Source organism: Poecilia mexicana, unplaced genomic scaffold (assembly GCF_051168715.1).
Source record: "Poecilia mexicana isolate PSO_F unplaced genomic scaffold, ASM5116871v1 scaffold_10, whole genome shotgun sequence".
Classification (NCBI taxonomy): Eukaryota; Metazoa; Chordata; class Actinopteri; order Cyprinodontiformes; family Poeciliidae; genus Poecilia; species Poecilia mexicana.
This window is the reverse complement of record NW_028263379.1, coordinates 3,920,010-3,939,344: the sequence shown is the minus strand read 5'-3', so window position 1 is coordinate 3,939,344 and position 19,335 is coordinate 3,920,010. Positions and strand designations below refer to the sequence as shown.

Here is a 19,335-nt window from a genome sequence, read left to right as displayed (position 1 = left end):
TTCACTGACCTTCATTCATTTGTTTACAGTTTTGTTTGTTCTCCTGGAAACAGTGAATAATTAAAGTTTTATTTCCAAAATTGAAGATAAAAAAATGAGAATAGGAAATTTTCTTGATATAATTTTAATTCCCATTTTACTGCCTGAATTCATATTCTTTCCACTCAAAACTAATATCCCTCAGAGGAATATTAGTTCCTCTAAGACACTAATAATTAATTTTATTTCTAATAACTATACATTAAAATTATACAAATCTTTTGCTAAATTTTCTTCTAATATGACAATTTCAGAATAAATGATTCTGGAAGCATTTGGAAAAACTTTGTTTTAAGATATTTTATCATATATTGATCAGTTTAAAGAAGACATCCGTCATGTTTAATAAAAGTTTCTGATGAAATCCGTGAACGTTCCTCAGTGAATCAGGGAAAAACGGCTGAAGGTGCAGAAACGGAACGGACCATTTGTTTTTCTTCCACTTCACCAACGGAAACAAGGACTTACCTTCATCATCAACGTCATTTCTAGAGTTCCTATATTTTGTTAGTTACAGAATTAAAAAGATTTCCTGGTTATTTTCCATCCTGCAGAGGGCGCTGATGAGGCCTTGACACCTGTAAACAACTTCCGCTGCAACAGAACAAGAGAGGAAGCTGCCGTTAGTGTCAGACTCAAAGGGACTGAGTCCGAGTTTTTTTCTATTCTCCTGATCGGAACCAAAGTAATCCGGACTGCAGTGATTCATTCTGAGAAGGATCTGTCTCCAGGTGTCAGTGGGTCCCGAAACACACGTGGAGGAGCTGCTGGTGGTGAGTCGGGAAGGCTAACGGCTAACAGCGGTGTTGTGGCGAAAAATGCTTCTGTGGGGAACTGAAACTGCCCTGACGCAGCGACAGCTGCTGCTAGATCCTGGTTCCGGAGCCGGTCCGGCCACATGCCGGCTACCTGGTCATGTTCTAGGTGTTTGACACACAGTGGTGTTGGATTGTTTTGTGTTTAGGTGGCTGCAAACGAGCCTGATTCAAACTCTGCAGATAAATTGTTTAAAATTCCGTCTGGGTGGAAAGAACCGTCTGGTTCTGTGGATATGAACCTAATCATCAGGCTTTTATGGCACACGGTGACGCTACAATAAAATCTATCAAACGACACAAAGAATTGGAATGAAATATAAACCAGTATTTACAGCAAGAGGGTCTCGTTTGGATCTGAACCGTGATTGGTCGAGGCCTGGATGACGTGGATGGACCAGGAAGTGGTCAACAATAGATGATCGGAGACGATTCAATAACCTACACCAAAAAATGAGAGTATTTAAAACATAAGATACGGGCTTATTCTATCTCTTTTAACAAAAACCTCAGAAAAAGAAGAAAAAAACTGACCTGGAATACGTAAGGTTAGTAAATGATCTAAACCTATTATGTCCTAAACAGACATTGACTGATGCAGACAAAAATAACCACCTGACCTCCAAGCTAAATTAGACTCAATCTACGAAAGAAAGGAGCTTTTATGAGAGCCAGAGAAAAATGGAGATAAAACCAATTCATACTTCTGCAGACTGGAAATGAGGAGCCAGTTAAAAAACACATTCAATCCCTTAACAATGAACGTACAGACCAAACTCTAACTGCAAAAGAAATGAGCAACTTTTATCAAAACCTTTATTGCTCTTGTTTTTCAACCCCAGACCTTCTGCTGGAGTCAAAGACTTCATCCCTCTGGGACAAAGATATTCATTTCGAAGAACTAGTCAGCGCCACCATGTGCTTGAAACTGGATAAATACCCAGCCCTGATGGCCTTACTGCCAATCTCTACAGACATTTCTGGGATTATCTGAGAGAATTTATATTCCAGGTATTTGAAGATCTTATGTAATAATTCTGTAGCGGACCCCCCCTCAAATGAAGGATTTTGGCTTTACTGATGAACAGGTTTAATGGAGTAAAGCCTGAGTTTCACCATAAGAGCTGCATGTACAAACAAAAGACAGTGTAAGCTACAAACGACGCTCTTACAACCATAACGTATGAACTAGAACATAACGTTCACTACTAAAATATCGACTCTTATTCAAAAACCAAACCAGTATTCTTGTACAATACAGCAAATTTACAATTCCAGTCAATCAATAAAAGAAACATCCTTATTTACAAATAAATGTACCATGTGCCGCTAATAATAAGATACATTTTATGACTCTGTTGCAACTTGTCTTCTGTTCTGTTGTTAAGCTGCCCTTCTATAATATAAACAAAAGAAGCTGTCTTATCAAAATAAAAGCATCAAGTTAAAAACCGGAAATCAATCATATATTACACAAAATTAATGCAATAAGTGCAAAAGGGGGAATACAACAAATGACCCCAAATAATTTGGGGTTAGTTACAAATTCACTTCCTCCCAGCATGAAGCAGGGCGTTGTCACCCTGAAACCCCAACCAGGAAGAGACAGACAGGTTTCATGTTTAAAAGCTCTGTACACGATAACATCAGACTGGTGCAGGATTTACCTGAGTACAGTGACCTGATTGAGGATAAAGGCTTCATCCTTTTCCTTCTACAAAACCTTTGACATGTTGGAGCATCAGTTTGTTTTCAAAGTTTTACACATGTTTGGATTTGGACCAAACTTCTGCATAATAATGAAAAGCTTTTGCAACACGTCCAGCTGCACTGCCACATGGTGCGTCTCCACGTTTCACCATTAACAGTAAAACATGGAGGCAATGTTTCCCCTTCCTCTTCACCTTGGCCGTTGAAGGGATGAGGATCTTCATAAAAAACTCAAATATACCTAAATTAAAAGTTTTTGATCACCAAATTTTAATCAGCTGATGACACCACAATATTTTTGAGGAGTTGAGACCAAACCCCTAAAGTACTGGAGTTAATTAATACTTTCTCCAAAGCACCAGGTTTAACCTTAAACCTGCAGAAATGTGAACTGATGGCAATTCATGACTCTGATCAGAAATTTTTCCCATTAAATCCTGTTAAATATCTTGAAATCTAATAACTAAAGATGCTAAACTCAGTGAAAATGCAGAGAATAAATTACAGAAAGAGATCTGACCCTGTTTAACCCGATGCATATACCTGCTTATTCTATGGCCAAACCTGACAAATGCATTAAAGATATAAATCAGCTGAACTTTAATTTCTTCTGGAAAAATCGAGTCCACTACTTAAAGAAAGCAAATATGGTTAAAGATGGAGGTTTACAAGCTGTTGAATTTGAATCGGTCTTAAAGGTAAACTGGCTGAAATCTTTTCTAATGAAGGGAAACGGTGTCTGGTTTTGTCTCCCCAAAGGTTTGTTTAAAAAACTGGATGCATAGATTTTGTTCTTAGATGTGACTTTGGTGCTGACAGACTTCCTGTTGAGTTATCTGCTGTTCACCAGCAGGTGTTGTGTTGGAAACTTATGAACACGAACGGCTTCACTCCTCACCACAGATCAGAGCTGCAGGAATAAATCTGTTTGGATGGAAGAAGGTATCTGGTCCATGAGACATTGTCTAAATAACAGAGATTGGTTGAGGTATAATCTGGACGGCTCTCGCTCTCAGTTTAACAGTAATGAACTTTATGCCCTCTGCAGTCAAATATCTGGTTAAAATATAATCAACCAGCTAACCTTCAGTCACTTCAACTGTTTGGATTTAAACTTCTGGACAAAAGTAACAAACGATGCCTCAGCATCTAACTAACTTTACATTTCCTATCTGACCAAATAGAAACTCCATTTTAAGTTTGTTTCCTGATTCAGAGGTTAATAAGTGGAGAACTGCTGACCTTAAAGACCCTCTGAGTCCTAGAGATAAAGAAGTTCATTTTAAAATCCTCTAACGTTTTTCCATCCAGGGAACTTTTACCACAAGGATTCAGCTTTGACACCAACAGCTGGACCTTCTGAAGCCAACTGCAAACTTTCAGGTCTGGATCTCAACTAAACTTTTCTTCCCCTTAAAAACGGAGGATGTAATATTTGGAGCAGAAGAACCGACCTGGTACTGAACAACCTGCTGATCCTGTAAATATAGAAATGGAAAAACTGACTTTAAAAACCTTCAGAGCCTTAAAACTGATGGGGAACAAGGAGGGAATGCAGCTGATGAACAGGATCTATGTGAGAACTAGTTCCTCTGTCTTTTCTGTTTGATGTCTGACAAATTGCATTTATTTATATTTTTAACTATTTTTTCTTTTCTTGCATAAGCAAACTAAGCAGCCGCTTAGGGCCCCAGGGCCACTAAGGGTCAGTGGAGCTGATTTTTTATTTATTTTTTTTAGTAATAATTTCTATGTCATTATAATATCAAAAACACAATTTCACTATGAAGTTATTTGTTTTTACAATAATATATATTTGATAATGCATATAGAAAGTCTTATTTTATGAATAAAAAGAAAAAATAAATTTCTCTTGGGCCCCCTGGTGGCCGCGGTAGGTACCGCAGCCTCGCCGGTAACGAGCTGCAATGAGCATCCAAACGTCCAAAGCTCCGGTCAGAAGCTAAGTTAGCGAAACAATGTCTCAGAAAAGGACTTATCCTTCAGGGAGGGAGAGAAGAAGGAGAAAGAATAGAAAAAAGCCCAGATAAAGGTTTGTTTTAATGAACCTTGGTGATGTAAAACTGCTAATAGTAAATTAGCCTGATAGCGACCTGGACCGGTCCAGTTCAACAGCCAGACATTTATGCTAGGCTCTCTGTGTTAAACCGAGTTTAACTTTAAATGAGGTGATTCTCATGGTGGTTCTGTATATTTCTGAGGTAGTTTTGGCTTCAAAACACCGAGTTTGATAACAATAATTAAAACTTCTGACTGTCTGACATCGTCTAGCTAAATGTTGCTACGTCAGGCTACATGGATGAGCTGCTCTGTGCTGTAGCTGGGATTTGCTGTTTGCTGCTGAGCAGAAGCTTTTTGTGGATAAAACAAACTATTTTTACATCGACTTCTAAGTTGAAAAAAGACTCACCTGGTATAAATGACATTTTTAGCTGTTGGAGTTACGTTTAAGAGAAATTAATTTAATCAGAGAAGGTCATGAATGTGTGTAGAGCTGCACCGACTGCAGTTTTCTGGCCGATCCCTGGTTACCGATTTTTAAAAAGCCTGAGCTGCTGATTTTGATTTTGGCTGATATGAAGTTTTTTTGTCTGAAATGTTGCTAAATGTAGCAAGAAAGTCACTGAGTTGCAACAGTGGGTGAATATTGTTAACTGTAGAGGTTCAGACCTGTTGGTCTGTCAGTCAAACCTCTCACTGCAGAGCAGAAGAGGACAGAGTTGGAAATATTACTTTAATTAAGTTAGTTTTAATGCTAGCTTTAACTTTAGCGCAAGGTGAAATATAAGACTGATCCTGATTGTTTTGAGTCGGCCTCAGTTTAGGTTAGATTTAGTTTAATCAATATATACCGTATTTTCCGCACTATAAGGCGCGCCTTATAATCCGGTGCCCCTTATATGGACCAATATTGAGCCACAACAGGTCTAGCAACTACGGTAAGCAGCCGCCGACTTCATTTTCGCCTGTAGAAGAAGAAGAAGCGTGCGGTGCATGCTGGGATAGTTGTCAGAACGCTGGTTTGTTAATAAAGTTTGACTGACCCATCTACCTACCGACCGTCTATAATCAGGTCGTCTGCAGGTCGTTTAGCACCACGTTCTCCACCAACATGCTGTGGGCGAACGGAGAAGGGTGACCATCGTCCGGCCCCGGCCCAGTCAGAAGGCTGTCCTTGCTGACCGGAGTCGGACTGTTTTGTTGACATTCACTTTAGTGCAGCTCCATCTAGTGGATGCATAACGTAACTCCAGCCTCTACTGTAGCGTCTATTCTATGCGCCTTATAATGCGGAAAATACGGTAACTTAATCAGTAAAACACTTTTCTTAGATATAATGATCACAATTTGATTAAAATGAGTCTAATCAGTAGTTTTTTATATTAGATCACATTCTTAGTGTATAAATCATAAATTCATCTGAAAATGTTTTAGTTCATTATAACCAGAAAACTAATCAGAACATATTGAGTGTAACAGATGTTTTGGTAGTGAAACTCCTCATCTCTGAGTTTGAAGATATATGAAATGTGATCATTTTTATAATCAAAATCTGCTGTTTAATGCTCTGGGTCAGAGGTCAGAGGTCAGCAGAGCTCTGTGGGTTCAGGAACCAGTTTGAGGCAGTTTGAAATGAAAAACACAGATAGCTGATAAACTTTGGTCCCGTTTTCTTGAGTAAAATGTTTCTGTATGAAATGAACACATCTATTGTTCCTGCCCTGGGAAAGTAACAGGGAGGATTAGACAGTGGATAGATTCATCCTTGGCCTTGGTAACACCTGCAGGGTCTCTGGCTGCAAACAGCAACATTACGGCTGTTTGAGTTCACCAATAAACGGGACGTCAGACGCATCAGACAGTAGAAACGCGCCTGGATATAAAAGTAATAGAGCTAAAACAGCCAATCAGATCCCAGGATGGAGGATCTGTCTTAACTGCCACTCAGTGCTCTCTGAAGGCGCATCTTCATATTTTGCATTTGTTTGACTGACCTATCTACCTACTAGTAATTAATGTTTCCTTTCTGGCTTGGTATTTCATGGTCATATTGAGCTGTTGGTCTGATTTTATGCATTTGACTGAATAAATTCTGGATGGTTGTAAAGTTGAACAGTGACTGTTGTCTTTGTGGTTTCACTTTTACACACGACATTAACGGAGCAGGAGAGACGAGAGAACAACGAGCAGCAGGTAGAAAATGTCTCGTTTCTCAACAGCAGAGGTTGATTTTTGAACCTTTGCTGATGAAGATAAGATCAGGGGATAAGATGGGCTTCAGATGTAAGTATCAGCCAATCACGATCCCCCAAAATTAAGGAAATTGGCAGCCAAAAATCAACTGGTTGATAAATCAGTTGGCCAATAAATGTGTCCTATATTATACATGTATATAATGTAAACAGTCAGAGATGCAGTAAGTTTATAGCAGGTGTGTGAATGACCTGATGATCAGACTGCTGACTGCAGCCGGTCCACACTGTTAGCAGAACTAGAGGCCCATGGAGGCTGGGGCCCCATGGAGGCTGGGGCCCCATGGAGGCTGGGGCCCCATGGAGGCTGGGGCCCCATGGAGGCTGGGGCCCCATGGAGGCTGGGGCCGGCCCTGGCCTCAGGCCTGGAAGACTTGATATCCTCAAGATCAAACGATAGATGATCAGGAGGGCGGAGCTTCCCTTAGTTCTTACTTCAGACCAGGTTCTGGTCCGATCCAGAACCAGTCAGAAATGTCTGTTCTGTGTTTTCACACAGAGTAAACCACAGCGTGTGGATCACCTGGATCCAGGTGAGAACCCAGAGAGCTAACTGACCTCTTCAGGACATGAGCAGCTCGGTGAGTCAGTTTGATCTGCAGCCACCTGATCAGGTGATCAATAACTCTTATTGATGGCTCTGTAGACCTCTGAGCAGCTGCACCTGTCCAGGTGAAGAAGGCTCCGCCCCCTGCTGACATCACGTCCTGCGTTTCAGGCTCAGAGGAAGCGGCGGCCCGCTGGAAGCTCTCTGGTCTCCAGAACCAGAACCAAGACCAGCAGAGCGGCCAGCAGTCGGACCCGCAGGGCGGCCGGCGCCAGAGACCCGGCCCCCCCCCCGGAGCCCATCGACGTGATGGACGGTGCCGAGGACGGTCGGTGTAGAACCCAACGGACCTGGAGCCGGTCCAGAACCTCCGGTTCTGCAAAATGGTCCGGCTCATGTGGCTCTGCTGTGTCCAGGTGTGGAGGAGGTGGTGGACCTCACCTGCGAGGGATCAGAGTCTGCTGTGGTCGACCTGACGACCAACAACGAGTCTGTGCTGGTAAACAAACCAACCAACCAACAGGAAGCTGCTTCTCACAGCCTCATAACTCTGCTTCTCTCTCTCCTGCCCCCAGCTGGTGGACGAAGGTAAAACCTGGATCTGCTCTCATGTCCTCACACTGGACCAGTACCAGACCGTAACAGACCTTCTTGGTTCTTCCATCAGGGCCTCCAGGTGAGAGCTATGTTCTCAGCAGTGATGAGGACGAAGACGCGCCCACTGTCGTTCAAGCTGCCATCACCTCTACTGCACACACATCCAGGTATTACACCGGTCCCTGCTGGTAGACATCCAGGTATTACACCGGTCCCTGCTGGTAGACATCCAGGTATTACACCGGTCCCTGCTGGTAGACATCCAGGTATTACACCGGTCCCTGCTGGTAGACATCCAGGTATTATACTGATTCCTGCCAACATCTTGGTCTGGATTTTTCTCTATCCATCCATTTTCTCCCACCTTTATCCGATTGGGGTCTCTAGCCAGACATTTCAGGCGAGAGGCGGGGTCACCTGACAGGTCACCTGACAGGTCACCTGACAGGTCACCTGACAGGTCACCAGTCCATTGCAGGGCAACACAGAGACAGACAGGACAACCAACCATGCACACACTCGCACCTTAGGAGAACGTAGAGACCAATCAACCTGACAGTCATGTGTTTGGACTGTGGAGGAACCTGGAGAACCGGACAGAACCACCATGCCCAGGGAAATCCTGCAGAAAGACCCGGTCTGGGAATCAAACCCAGAACCTTCTTGCTGCAACAGTGCTACCCACTGAGCCACTCTGCAGCCCAGATTTTTCTCCAGAAGCTTTAACTTTGGGTCTTAGTCGTGGTTCCGGCCGGGTCCAGTCAGGTCCGGTGTGTTCTGGGTTCTCTTTGTTTGAACCAGTTTTAAGTTGCATGTAGTTGTTTGTTTTTATGATATCTAGTAGGTTTTGGCCTTCTCGCTGTTTGGTTCTATTGAGCTTGTTTAGAAATAAACCAACCCTCCAGGAAGTAGACGGCTCCAGTCTGACATCAGTAACTTGTTGCTGATTGGACACCAGAACCAGAACCTTTCAGGCTGTGTCTGTTGCAGGTTGACTCCGGGTCTCATCAGCTGTCCCGTCTGTCTGGACCTGTACTCCGAGGTGAGATTCCCTCGCTGGTGGAACCGGATCAGAACCAGAACATTGCTCTCTGGTCAGGTGGGCAGACTTTACAACCCCGGTCCTGCGTTCTGATTGGCTCTTGTTTTCCTCACAGATCGTGGAAAGCGGGCGATTGGTCGTCTCCACTAAGTGCGGTCATGTGTTCTGCAGCCAATGTCTGAGGGACGCTCTGACATCATCACACACCTGCCCCACCTGCAGGAAGAGGCTCACCTCGCGCCAGTACCATCCTCTTTACATCTGACACCTGGTGACATCATCTGCGGACTGTGCTACTATTGGCTGTCCTCGGTGACGTCATCATCAACGTTAATCAACAGTGGTTGCTGAAAATGTTTTTTTGAGTTTAGGTTTAAAGATGGCGGATTAAATGATGTTTTCCTATTAAATAAATATTATGGAGTAACAACGGCTGCTTGGCTGATTGGTCAGATGGCATCAGGTCCCGCCCATCAGGTTAACCACACAACTCACAGAACCAAATTCAAACTATGATTTTCATTGTTTAGATTTCTAACATTCATTCTAGTAAAATAAGCAGTACTGCAGAAGGTCCAGCAGGGGGCGTTTGAATGTTCTGGTTTATTCTTTTCATTTCATTTGTAATTTAAACTTTTATCTTTCAGATTTTTAAATAAAATCTGTTCTCAAAATATTTAATTTCCTCCTAAGTTTATTTTTACTTGCTGTTTGGACCCTGGGAGCACCAGAACCAATCGGGTCCATAAATCTGGAGTTACCTCGTCACAACAGAACCGGTCCGATGGGAATAACAGTTCTGGATCAGAAAAAGGTTCTGGAGACTCTGGAAGTTCTCACGTCTGCCTCCCTAAATATCTCTGAAGGAGTTCCTCAGGGTTCAGTCTTTGGGTCTCTGCTGTCTAATCATTTATATGAAAATCTGCAACTGTAATCAAAAAGCTAATTATCATTTCTATGCTGAGGCCTTTATTTGATAGTTAATCGACAGGAAAGTGGGTAATGAGAGAAGGGGGAAGACATGCAGCAAAGGCCGGGAATCGAACCTGCGACAGCTTTGTTGAGGACTAAGGCCTCCATATGTGGGTTGTGCTGAACCCCTTCGCCACCGTATCAGTTCTAAACTCACTCAGGAGTTAAATCCTAACCATGTTTACAGAAATCAAAACTCAAGGTTCTTTAGGATCAAGTTCAGTTTATCTTTTAAAGCAAAATAAAAACTTGTAACTTGTCTGTCTTGGTTTTTGTTGGTCGATGATCCGGAAGGAGCAGAACGGAAAACTTCTTTTGGATCACATCTGGGTCTTCAGTTTTCCTGCTGAGTCATGATCCATCAGCGGCTTTCATGCTTTCGTGACGCTGACTCATCATCTCACCCACTTCCTGCTTTGGGAGATAAAACTTTATTGACAATGAGAAACAGAGCAGACCAGAAGCTTCTGGATCCTCCACAGAACCCTGACCCAGATTCTGAATCTGTGGTTCTGCTCGGACCGGTTCTGTTCCATCTAACTGAACTGGGTCCGGTTCTTTGGTGATGATGGATTACCTGAATGATTCCTAAAATAAACACAAATATATGACAACATTCAAAGATTACTGAAGTTTTTAACATTGACGTGTTTGATTTTATTGTTTTTGCATCATTTCTGCTCTGTTTATAACACGGAGTTTTCCAAAACATTAATGATCATAAATAAATGACAACATGTCAGTTTGGGAGTTTTACTGTTTGGTTCTGAAGGTGTGTTATAGGGGGAACCCCAGGAGGGAACCCGTCTCCCCAAATTACTGTAAGCATAGAATATTTTTTTAATAATATAGAAATATTAAAAGCACAGAGTGTTTGTTTTCTTGATGTAAAGCCCTTGCTGCTAAAATGTGCTACATAAAGCAATGCCGGTTAGAAACGTGACTCAGGTGTTTCTCCTCCATTTGCTTTAAGAAGCAACAGATGAGAAACGTCTCTGTAAAATCATTAACACACCAGCAGGTTGGAACAGGAGCAGTGACGTTTTTCCTGCTTTGTCTGAAATTAGCTTCTTTTTAGCAGCTAACTGGTTCAGCTGGTAGCCTGGCTTATGATGCCGAACAAACGCAAACCAGTAACCTGTAGAGATAAGCTTAGTGCATATTTTTATTGACATCTGTTTCCAGATAAATACATATATGTATTTATCTCGCTGGCCGGTTGCTAGCTGGTTTCTGCTGTAATTTCATTTAATACGTCTTTATATCTTTAAGTCAATGCTTTTTGTTAAATATCTGTTTTTTGTTGTCTTTCTCTTGAAAGCCGTTTCATTTCGTTTAAGGTCAAAATTTGTTCAGTTTTGACTGTTTAAAAACTCGACATTTTTCTGATCCTTTAAGATCTTATATGTTATTATCTATTACTTATGTACATATATATATAGCTTTATCTTAGTGGTGTAATGCATTTATAAGTTTCAGTACTTTGTGGCCTAGTTATGTGTAAATGTATATTTATAGTTTAATAAAACTTGTAGTGAAGCTAATTGATGGACCATAGAGGGAATTAGAGCACGGTGCCAATAATTACTGTTAAATGACATCATAAAGGTGAATCTTTACCGCCTGATATTGTTGACATCGCTGGTTGAACATGAAACCTGTTTCTGATGCAGAACAATATTACAACTCTTATTACTATTAATAACTTTAACAAGTTGATGCTCTAACCTGTAAGGCAGAACGACCTCCGCCTGGTTACAGGTGGTATCCAGGTATTTTTCAGGTGTAAAAAGGTGTTTTGTCTTCGCACGTAGATGGACTTCAATTACCTTAATGATGACGTAGCGCATCGTCACCATGACTCAGGTGTTTTTCCTCAATGATCTGGCCGGCCGGTCACGCGGCTCGCTGGAAAGTCCCGCACGGACTCGCCCCGTAGCCTCCCATCGGTCAGGGCGGGACTCCAAGCGGGCCAATGGGAGCCCGCGTACGCCAGGCAGCGGTGACGTCAGAGGCGGAAGTAAACATAAAAGGCCGGAGATTTCAAGCTGCGTCACAAACTTTCAGACTTTGTAGAGTTCGTGTTCGGATCCACTCGGCCCGTCTCTCTCTCTCTCTCTCGGTTCAGTTCGGTTCCGGTCGGGATGTCGGTGACAGTAAAGGCTTACCTGCTGGGGAAGGACGAGCAGGTGAAGGAGATCCGCCGGTTCACGGTGGACCAGGAGGTTTCCTGCAGCTTCGAGTACCTGAGCCGGAAGGTGGCGGCGGTCTTCTCCAACCTGAGCGGCTCCACCTGCAGCCTCTTCTACAAAGGTGAGCGTCACGTGACCTGCACACATCCTGACGCAGCTTGGTTTAACTGTTTTAATGAGAAGAGTTCAGAGGTCAGCCTCAGGCAGCTGGAGCTCCAGATGTCCAGGTGTATTTCAGGTTCTCCAGCTTTTCTGGTTGATCCAGGTGTTTTGGTTTCAGAGCATACCGAACCCAGTTGTTCTGGTCCGACCTGTAGACTCTCAGGTCACATGACCTTGTTTGTTTATCTGTCACGCCCCTCAGCTGGTACACCTGTCCTGTCTCCTTTGGGTGTAAACAAACTCCTCATCACCATGGAGACCGTCTCCTTTACTGTGCCGACAGCTCATTGGTTGGACTCCTCTGCATATCTAAATGGACTTGGTTGCCATAGTTACCTGGTTGTGGTCTGCTCCTTCTGTCTGAGTCGCTCAGAACCAGAACCGGGCCAGCCGGTCAGGTTCTGTTCAAGACGTTTTAACGAATCAGAACCAGGTGACCCGGTTCCTCAGGAAGTTCTGGTTCCGGTCACATGACCTCCCTGTCTGAAGCTGAAGTGGGTGTGGCCACAAAGGCCTGCTCTGATTGGCTCCTGGTGCTAGTGACGTCATGATGATGTCATGGTGTTTCAGATGAAGATGGAGACCTGGTGGCGTTCTCCTCCGACGATGAGCTGATGATGGGGCTGAGCTTCGTGAAGGACGCCACGTTCCGCCTCTACATCAGAGGTACGGGGCGGGGTGTGTGTGTTACAGTGTGTGTGTGTTACAGTGTGTGTTACAGTGTGTGTGTGTTACAGTGTGTGTGTGTTACAGTGTGTGTTACAGTGTGTGTGTGTTACAGTGCGTGTTACAGTGTGTGTTACAGTGTGTGTGTGTTACAGTGTGTGTGTGTTACAGTGCGTGTTACAGTGTGTGTTACAGTGCGTGTTACAGTGTGTGTTACAGTGTGTGTGTGTTACAGTGTGTGTTACAGTGTGTGTGTGTTACAGTGCGTGTTACAGTGTGTGTGTGTTACAGTGTGTGTTACAGTGTGTGTTACAGTGTGTGTGTTACAGTGTGTGTTACAGTGTGTGTGTGTTACAGTGTGTGTTACAGTGTGTGTTACAGTGTGTGTGTGTTACAGTGCGTGTTACAGTGTGTGTTACAGTGTGTGTGTGTTAGTGTGTGCGTGTTACAGTGCGTGTTACAGTGTGTGTGTGTTACAGTGTGTGTGTGTTACAGTGCGTGTGTGTTACAGTGCGTGTTACAGTGTGTGTGTGTTACAGTGTGTGTGTGTTACAGTGCGTGTTACAGTGTGTGTGTGTTACAGTGTGTGTGTGTTACAGTGTGTGCGTGTTACAGTGTGTGTTACAGTGTGTGTGTGTTACAGTGTGTGTGTGTTACAGTGCGTGTGTGTTAGTGTGTGTGTGTTACAGTGCGTGTGTGTTACAGTGCGTGTGTGTGTGTGTGTGTTGCAGTGTGTGTGTGTTACAGTGTGTGTGTGTTACAGTGTGTGTGTGTGTGTTACAGTGTGTGTGTGTGTGTTACAGTGTGTGTTACAATGTGTGTGTGTGTTACAGTGTGTGTGTGTGATGATGCTGCGTCTGTCTCAATAGTTTTAACTCCTCACAGAAAGGAAGGAGCATCGGCGGGACTTCCCTCTTCACGCCTTCCCCCCCTTCGCCTTCGGCCCTCCACCTCATGGCCCCGCCCACATGGCCCCGCCCCCCGCCGTCCACCCTAACGTGACTTGCGACGGCTGCGAAGGCGCGGTGGTGGGAACGCGCTTCAAATGCTCGGTGTGTCCCGACTACGACCTTTGCTCCACCTGCCAGGCTCAGGGGAAGCACACTGAGCACGCTCTGCTGCCCATCTGGCACCCCCTGCAGGTGAGGCCTGGGACTGCAGGGTCATGAGTGATGGAAACTGGAAAATGTCACAATCAGTATGAAACGACGTGAACGCTGCGTCCTCCAGACCACTAGGGGGAGTCAACCGGCGCACTGCATGGGACCAGGACCTCAGTAAACACTATGTGGTCTTTGACTCCATGATCTGAGACACTGGCTCATTTGTGCTAAAATATATAATTTTAGATTATTAATGATTTATTTCACATTTCTAGTGAATAATTGAATTGATTTTGATTATAATTCAGTAAGAAATCACATGCTGGATTCACGGGACTGTAAGGTATCTAGGCCATCAGACAAAAATCATTTTTATTCTTATCAGATCTTTTGTTACTTTCTCTAAAAGACTGTAGTAGACTACAGGTACACAGAATTTTATTTTGCCCTCTTTCCAAGAATTTGTTTATCAAACAGGAATACACTTAGTAATTTTTTTTTTTTCTGTAATTTTGTTCTTTTTATTCTATTTATATTACAGTGAACTAAAAGAAATAAAAATATCCTAGTGGATATTTGAGCTGACAGATCATGTTTCTGGAACATTCATATCTTTTCTCAAACACTTTATTTTTCACAATATTATAGAAAAACTTATTTATTGCCTCATCTCTGTAGACAATAACTGCATCAGACTCCCCCTAGTGGTTTGTAGGCAGTTTGCAGCATTTCCTATTTTGTCTGTTGATCATTCATTCATTTCAGTGCTTGCTCCTGATTGGCTGGCTGATTGGCTCTGACCACCTGTAGGTGGAGCCAATCAGAAGAGCTGCTGTGTTGTAACAGGAAGTGGTTGTTTTGGCTCCGCCCACAGCACTGGTTTCCTCGGGGGAAGTGGATGAAGAGGATGAGACACTGTGGAATGTGGAACCAGAATCCAAACCCGGAGCAGAACCAGAACCAGGAGCAGGCTGGGGCTGCTAAACCTGCAGCGGACAGCAGCGCCCCCTCTGGTCAGTTATGAGAACAGAAATCTGTTGAAGCTGAAGGCTCAGTCAGCTGACTGACCTCTGACCTCTGTGCAGCCTCCCAGGCCAGCGTGGACTTCCTGAAGAACATCGGTGAGGGCGTGGCCGCCATGCTGAGCCCGCTGGGTGAGTGATGTCACAACACGCTCAGGACTTCCTGCTGAACAGGAAGTGATGTAATCTCTGTCTGCAGGCATCGACGTGGACATCGACGTGGAGCACGAAGGTCAGAAGACCAAGGTGACCCCACCCACTCAGAGCGGCGCAGGGCCAGGTGACGTAGAGATGAACGAAGATGGTGGAGCCAGCAACGAGGACGGAGCCAACCAAGGGTCAAAGGTCAGTCAGCAGCTTTAAAAACCCTGGAACCGATCAGGGATCAATGAGTCTCTGATCAGAACTGCTGGCTGCAGGTGAGCCGGGACTCTGACGAGGAGTGGACTCACCTGAGCTCCAAGGAGGTAGACCCGTCCACAGGGGAGCTGCAGTCGCTGCAGCCGGAGCCTGGGGCCCCGCAGCAGGGGCCCACCGGCCTGCGGGAGGCCGCGCTCTACCCACACCTGCCTCAAGGTGAGCAGCACACTCTGTCTCTCTGGTTGCCATGACCACAGCGTCGCTAAGCTCCGCCCCCTTCCTTCCAGAAGCCGACCCGCGTCTGGTGGAGTCGCTGGCGGCCATGTTGTCCATGGGCTTCAGCGACGAAGGAGGCTGGCTGACTCACCTGCTGCAGGCCAAGAACGGCGACATCGGCGCTGCGCTCGACGCCATCCAGTACGCCAAGCAGCCCCGCCCACACCAGTGACATCACCTCAGCAGTGGCTTCCTGTAGCCCGTTAGCATTCAGCCTGTTAGCATTTAATCAGTAGCTGCAGTCTCAGCTCTATAATCAATAGATTTATTTGTTCCTTGGTTTCTGATCAATAAAAACCTGAAATGATGTCAGAATGTGTTTGAGTGTCTGATGTAAATAACAGTCACAAATGAAAAGAATCTAAAAAGTCAGAAAATCCTCAAAGTCGAAGTCTTCGCCGCTGTCAAACATGGAGGACACAGGAAGTTGGGGGCGGGGCTCGGCAGTGTCTGCTGGCTGACTCCACCCACTAAGAGGATGCTCCACCCCCCAGCTGTCAGCACTGAGGAACTGACCGCACCTGGAGCCGGACCCACTGGGGGCCGCTGATGTCACAGATGATGTCACTGCTGTAGGTTTCAGCTGCACAGAAGAAGAGACGATGAATCTGAAGGTTTTTTGGTTCTTTGTTCCAATAAAACAAACATCACAGCATCAGCCAATCAGAGCAGAGAGGTGAGTCATGTGACATTAAAGTTTATAAATAGGAGGGTTTCAGCTGCCCCCTGCTGGACGTTTCTGGAACTGAATCCAGTTAACCTGGCACCGCTTCCCAGCAGCTTTAAAAACAATAAAATAATTCTCCAAGGTTGTCATAGCAATGTGAGCAGCAGGTGTGTTACCTGAACAGGTGTGCAGCCTTCGTCTCCTCTTCCTCCTCTCAGCTCCTCTGGTCTGCGTCTCTTCCTGAAATAAAGATCAGCAGATTGTTGATTATTGATCAGTTATTTCTCTCTCTGCTCTGGTCTGCTGGTTCCAGTTGGTAAAACCAGTTTGGAACCAGTAAACCAGACACACATTAAACTCAAAGTCACCTGCTAATGGTTTGGTTGCCATGGAGATGGTGTCTGCCCTCCAAGTCTTCCTTCTCTTCCTCAGGTGTGTCCAGATATTTGCTCCAGCGACTCACCTGAGCGGGTCTCACCTGCAGCCAGACACACGGAGCTCAGAGACTCCAGCTGTTCTGGTTTAGAGACAGAACCGGGTCTCACCTGGTCACCTGCAGGCTGCTGCTGCTCCTCTTCCTCTTCCTCTTCCTGCTCACTGTGAATGAAGCATAAGGAGGCGCCAGGTGAGAACACCTGAGTTCAGGTGGTTCCACAGACCAATCAGACAAAATGCAGCAAGTAATTCAATATTTCAGCAAAATCTTTTCCCTAACTTGGCACAGATGTTTCCAGAGAAACATTTGCCACTGGAAAAATTCAAGATGGCCACCATGGTTGTCATGGAGAATATGTTTGAACTAAAATCAGCTGTAGTGGTTACCAGAAGTGGGTACTGCTAACCAAAAGTTAGCTTCACTAGCTGCTAACAGTCTGAGCTACGCTACACTAAACTCCTAAACACATTAAAACATTAGCATAAGCTAACGCTAACGTCAGTCCCTCCTGGTCCGAGACTTGCTAACAGCTCTTGAGCCGGCAGACCGAAGAGGAAAACAAAATGCGACAAACTTCATCCAGATGGGAGACATTTTGGTGAAATGGCTGAAAAATTCAGCCAACTTTGAACAAATGCGGAGAAGACTAACTGTTGTTGGGAACCAGTGTTCCCAGTGTGGAGGGCAAACCGCACTGCTGGTTCAGGTGAAGGTGTGTGTTACCATAGCGACCAGGTGTGGGCCTCCTGCTCCTCCATCTTGGCTCCCCTCATGGCGTTCAGCTTCTGGACGTGGCGCCGGCAGTCGGCTCCGGATCCACGGCCGAATTCCTGCCCACCAAAAGTTCTGATCAGAGTTCTGGAGAACGACCCGGAGGAAAGCAGAACTTTAACAGAACCAAAACACGACTGAACGACCCAGAACTCACAGCAGCAGGAACAGAACCATCCAACCTAAACGTCCTGAAACGGTTCTGACTATCAGAACCTCGTTCTTTAACAGGTCGTGGTCAATCGGAGACCAGGGGACAATGGTTCTGGTTCTGTCACACTTTGGACCACTCCAGAGAAGCTAAACAGGAAATAATCAGTCGCTACAACAACATGGACTTCCCCGCCCTCCTTCCTGCTTGTCAGCCAATAGGGAAGCAGGTCAATGTGGGCAGGTTGACTCCGCCCCTCCAGCAGGTGGAGCCGTGGTTGTCCAATCAGAAACCCGGACAAGGTCCAGTTCCAATTGAGGGGAGAACACAGACCTGCAGCTGGGTTCTGACCCGATCACTGACCCGTTGGGGTTCTGATGCGGTTCTGACCTTCAGCAGTGACTGCTTCTCTCCACACAGCTTGCAGCTCCATTTCTTCGCCTTCTTCACCTGCCAGACAAGAAGCAGGGAAAACGTTCAACATGGGCTGATTAAAGGTCCGATCTGGGATCAGAACCAAAATAAGCAGAACTTTGACTTTTAATATGATAATTATAATAATTCATCATTTGGCTGGAAATGTGTTTGTTTACGTCAGAGGAGTCCAAACCTTCAGCGCCAAAACACAGAATAAGTTCACGGCTGCTTTTTCAGTCCAGCAATAAATTAGATGCAATAATTTTATAAAACAAAGTTAAACATTTTTTTAAAAAAAAGCTCAAGTTTTCTTTATTAAAAGAAAGATGTTCCGTTTCCTTATGGGTCTAATTCTTGTATTTTCTTGCTCTGGAACATGGTTTCAGTTTTTTCTCAGCATCAAGAACTTTGAGTAAAGGTTTGCCATCACATCATTGGCTCCATTTACCAGGACAGATCTGAACCCACAAAACGAGTCCTACGACCCCAAACGGCCCGCGGGCCGCACTTTTAGCACCTCTGGTTTACAGGTGGGAAATAAACTGAATATATTCTGGACCTGAACTTTCACCTCCGGTCTGCTGATTGTTCTGGCGACTGAATCCCAGATCCAGATTCCAGAACCGGACCGCTGACTTCTGGTCGGTCCAACAGAACCACGAGTTTCTAAACGGAACATTTTTAACAGGATGTCACCTACCAGCTGCCGATATTTAGCCGTTTTGTGTAGGTGAACGAACCTCTGACCGGAAGTCAGGCAGAAGCTAACCGGACGCTCACCTGCTGCACCTGGAAGCTCTGGCAGCGGAAACACCGAACCACGTGGAAGTCCTGCACCATGACCGGCCCGCAGCTCTGGTTCTGGTTCTGGAAGGTAGCGCGTTCACCGGCTCCCGCGGTTCCGTTTGAACCACGCTTTGACGTCACAGGGAGCGGAAGAATTGGGAAGAATGACACGGGAGGAGCGCCCCCTGCTGGGAGGAGGAGCCTGAATCCGGAACCATGTTTTTTTTTTTTTTATTACCATCATATACAACAAACATGGTATCGGCATCAGATGTATAGAAAAACCTGAAGAAGCGACCCAGGCTGCTTCCATACATACAGAAGAAACGA

The 19,335-nt window shown here is 45.0% G+C and overlaps 3 protein-coding genes and 1 long non-coding RNA gene across 6 annotated transcripts; 2 read left to right on the top strand and 2 right to left on the bottom strand.

Moving 5' to 3' along the window:
- Positions 1–622: 622 nt before the first annotated feature.
- rnf4 (ring finger protein 4) lies at positions 623–10,612 on the top strand. 2 transcript variants are annotated; one of them, XM_088009336.1, is made up of 8 exons: positions 623–812; positions 7,338–7,452; positions 7,557–7,713; positions 7,802–7,884; positions 7,961–7,973; positions 8,053–8,149; positions 8,973–9,024; positions 9,140–10,612. In XM_088009336.1, the coding sequence occupies exons 2-8, from the start codon at positions 7,408–7,410 to the stop codon at positions 9,287–9,289; spliced, it is 597 nt and encodes a 198-aa protein (XP_087865462.1). In that variant the 5' UTR covers positions 623–812; positions 7,338–7,407; the 3' UTR covers positions 9,290–10,612. The 2 variants fall into 2 exon arrangements, with proteins under 2 accessions (XP_087865462.1, XP_087865463.1); XM_088009337.1 differs by having other exon boundaries at positions 625–812; positions 7,338–7,419; positions 9,140–9,700.
- LOC106922893 (uncharacterized) lies at positions 10,200–11,919 on the bottom strand. Of its 2 annotated transcripts, none has more exons than XR_001419290.2 (2): positions 11,725–11,919; positions 10,200–10,584 (listed from the first exon to the last, which is right to left on the bottom strand). It is a non-coding gene; the product is annotated as an uncharacterized LOC106922893 (long non-coding RNA). The 2 variants fall into 2 exon arrangements; XR_015764437.1 differs by having other exon boundaries at positions 10,200–10,410.
- A 221-nt stretch (positions 11,920–12,140) lies between these two features.
- Positions 12,141–16,092, top strand: sqstm1 (sequestosome 1). Its single transcript, XM_014995629.2, has 8 exons — positions 12,141–12,309; positions 12,921–13,016; positions 13,902–14,158; positions 14,994–15,132; positions 15,205–15,273; positions 15,341–15,486; positions 15,561–15,717; positions 15,789–16,092. The coding sequence occupies exons 1-8, from the start codon at positions 12,141–12,143 to the stop codon at positions 15,947–15,949; spliced, it is 1,194 nt and encodes a 397-aa protein (XP_014851115.2). The 3' UTR covers positions 15,950–16,092.
- Positions 16,029–19,193, bottom strand: mrnip (MRN complex interacting protein). The gene is made up of 7 exons (XM_014995634.2): positions 19,000–19,193; positions 18,193–18,252; positions 17,604–17,710; positions 16,990–17,041; positions 16,813–16,922; positions 16,621–16,684; positions 16,029–16,360 (listed from the first exon to the last, which is right to left on the bottom strand). The coding sequence occupies exons 1-7, from the start codon at positions 19,057–19,059 to the stop codon at positions 16,139–16,141; spliced, it is 675 nt and encodes a 224-aa protein (XP_014851120.2). The 5' UTR covers positions 19,060–19,193; the 3' UTR covers positions 16,029–16,138.
- Positions 19,194–19,335: the final 142 nt, after the last annotated feature.

Coding starts and splice junctions, on each gene's coding strand:
- sqstm1 (XM_014995629.2), top strand. CDS start 12,141: ATGTCGGTGACAGTAAAGGCTTACCTGCTGGGGAAGGACGAGCAGGTG. Junction 13,017..13,901: donor GTTCCGCCTCTACATCAGAG/GTACGGGGCGGG, acceptor AACTCCTCACAG/AAAGGAAGGAGCATCGGCGG. Junction 15,487..15,560: donor GAGCCAACCAAGGGTCAAAG/GTCAGTCAGCAG, acceptor TGCTGGCTGCAG/GTGAGCCGGGACTCTGACGA.
- rnf4 (XM_088009336.1), top strand. CDS start 7,408: ATGAGCAGCTCGGTGAGTCAGTTTGATCTGCAGCCACCTGATCAG. Junction 8,150..8,972: donor TCTACTGCACACACATCCAG/GTATTACACCGG, acceptor TGTCTGTTGCAG/GTTGACTCCGGGTCTCATCA. Junction 9,025..9,139: donor GTCTGGACCTGTACTCCGAG/GTGAGATTCCCT, acceptor TTTTCCTCACAG/ATCGTGGAAAGCGGGCGATT.
- mrnip (XM_014995634.2), bottom strand. CDS start 19,059: ATGGTGCAGGACTTCCACGTGGTTCGGTGTTTCCGCTGCCAGAGCTTC. Junction 17,042..17,603: donor GCCCACACCTGGTCGCTATG/GTAACACACACC, acceptor CTTCATTCACAG/TGAGCAGGAAGAGGAAGAGG. Junction 16,923..16,989: donor AGCAGCCTGCAGGTGACCAG/GTGAGACCCGGT, acceptor GTCTGGCTGCAG/GTGAGACCCGCTCAGGTGAG.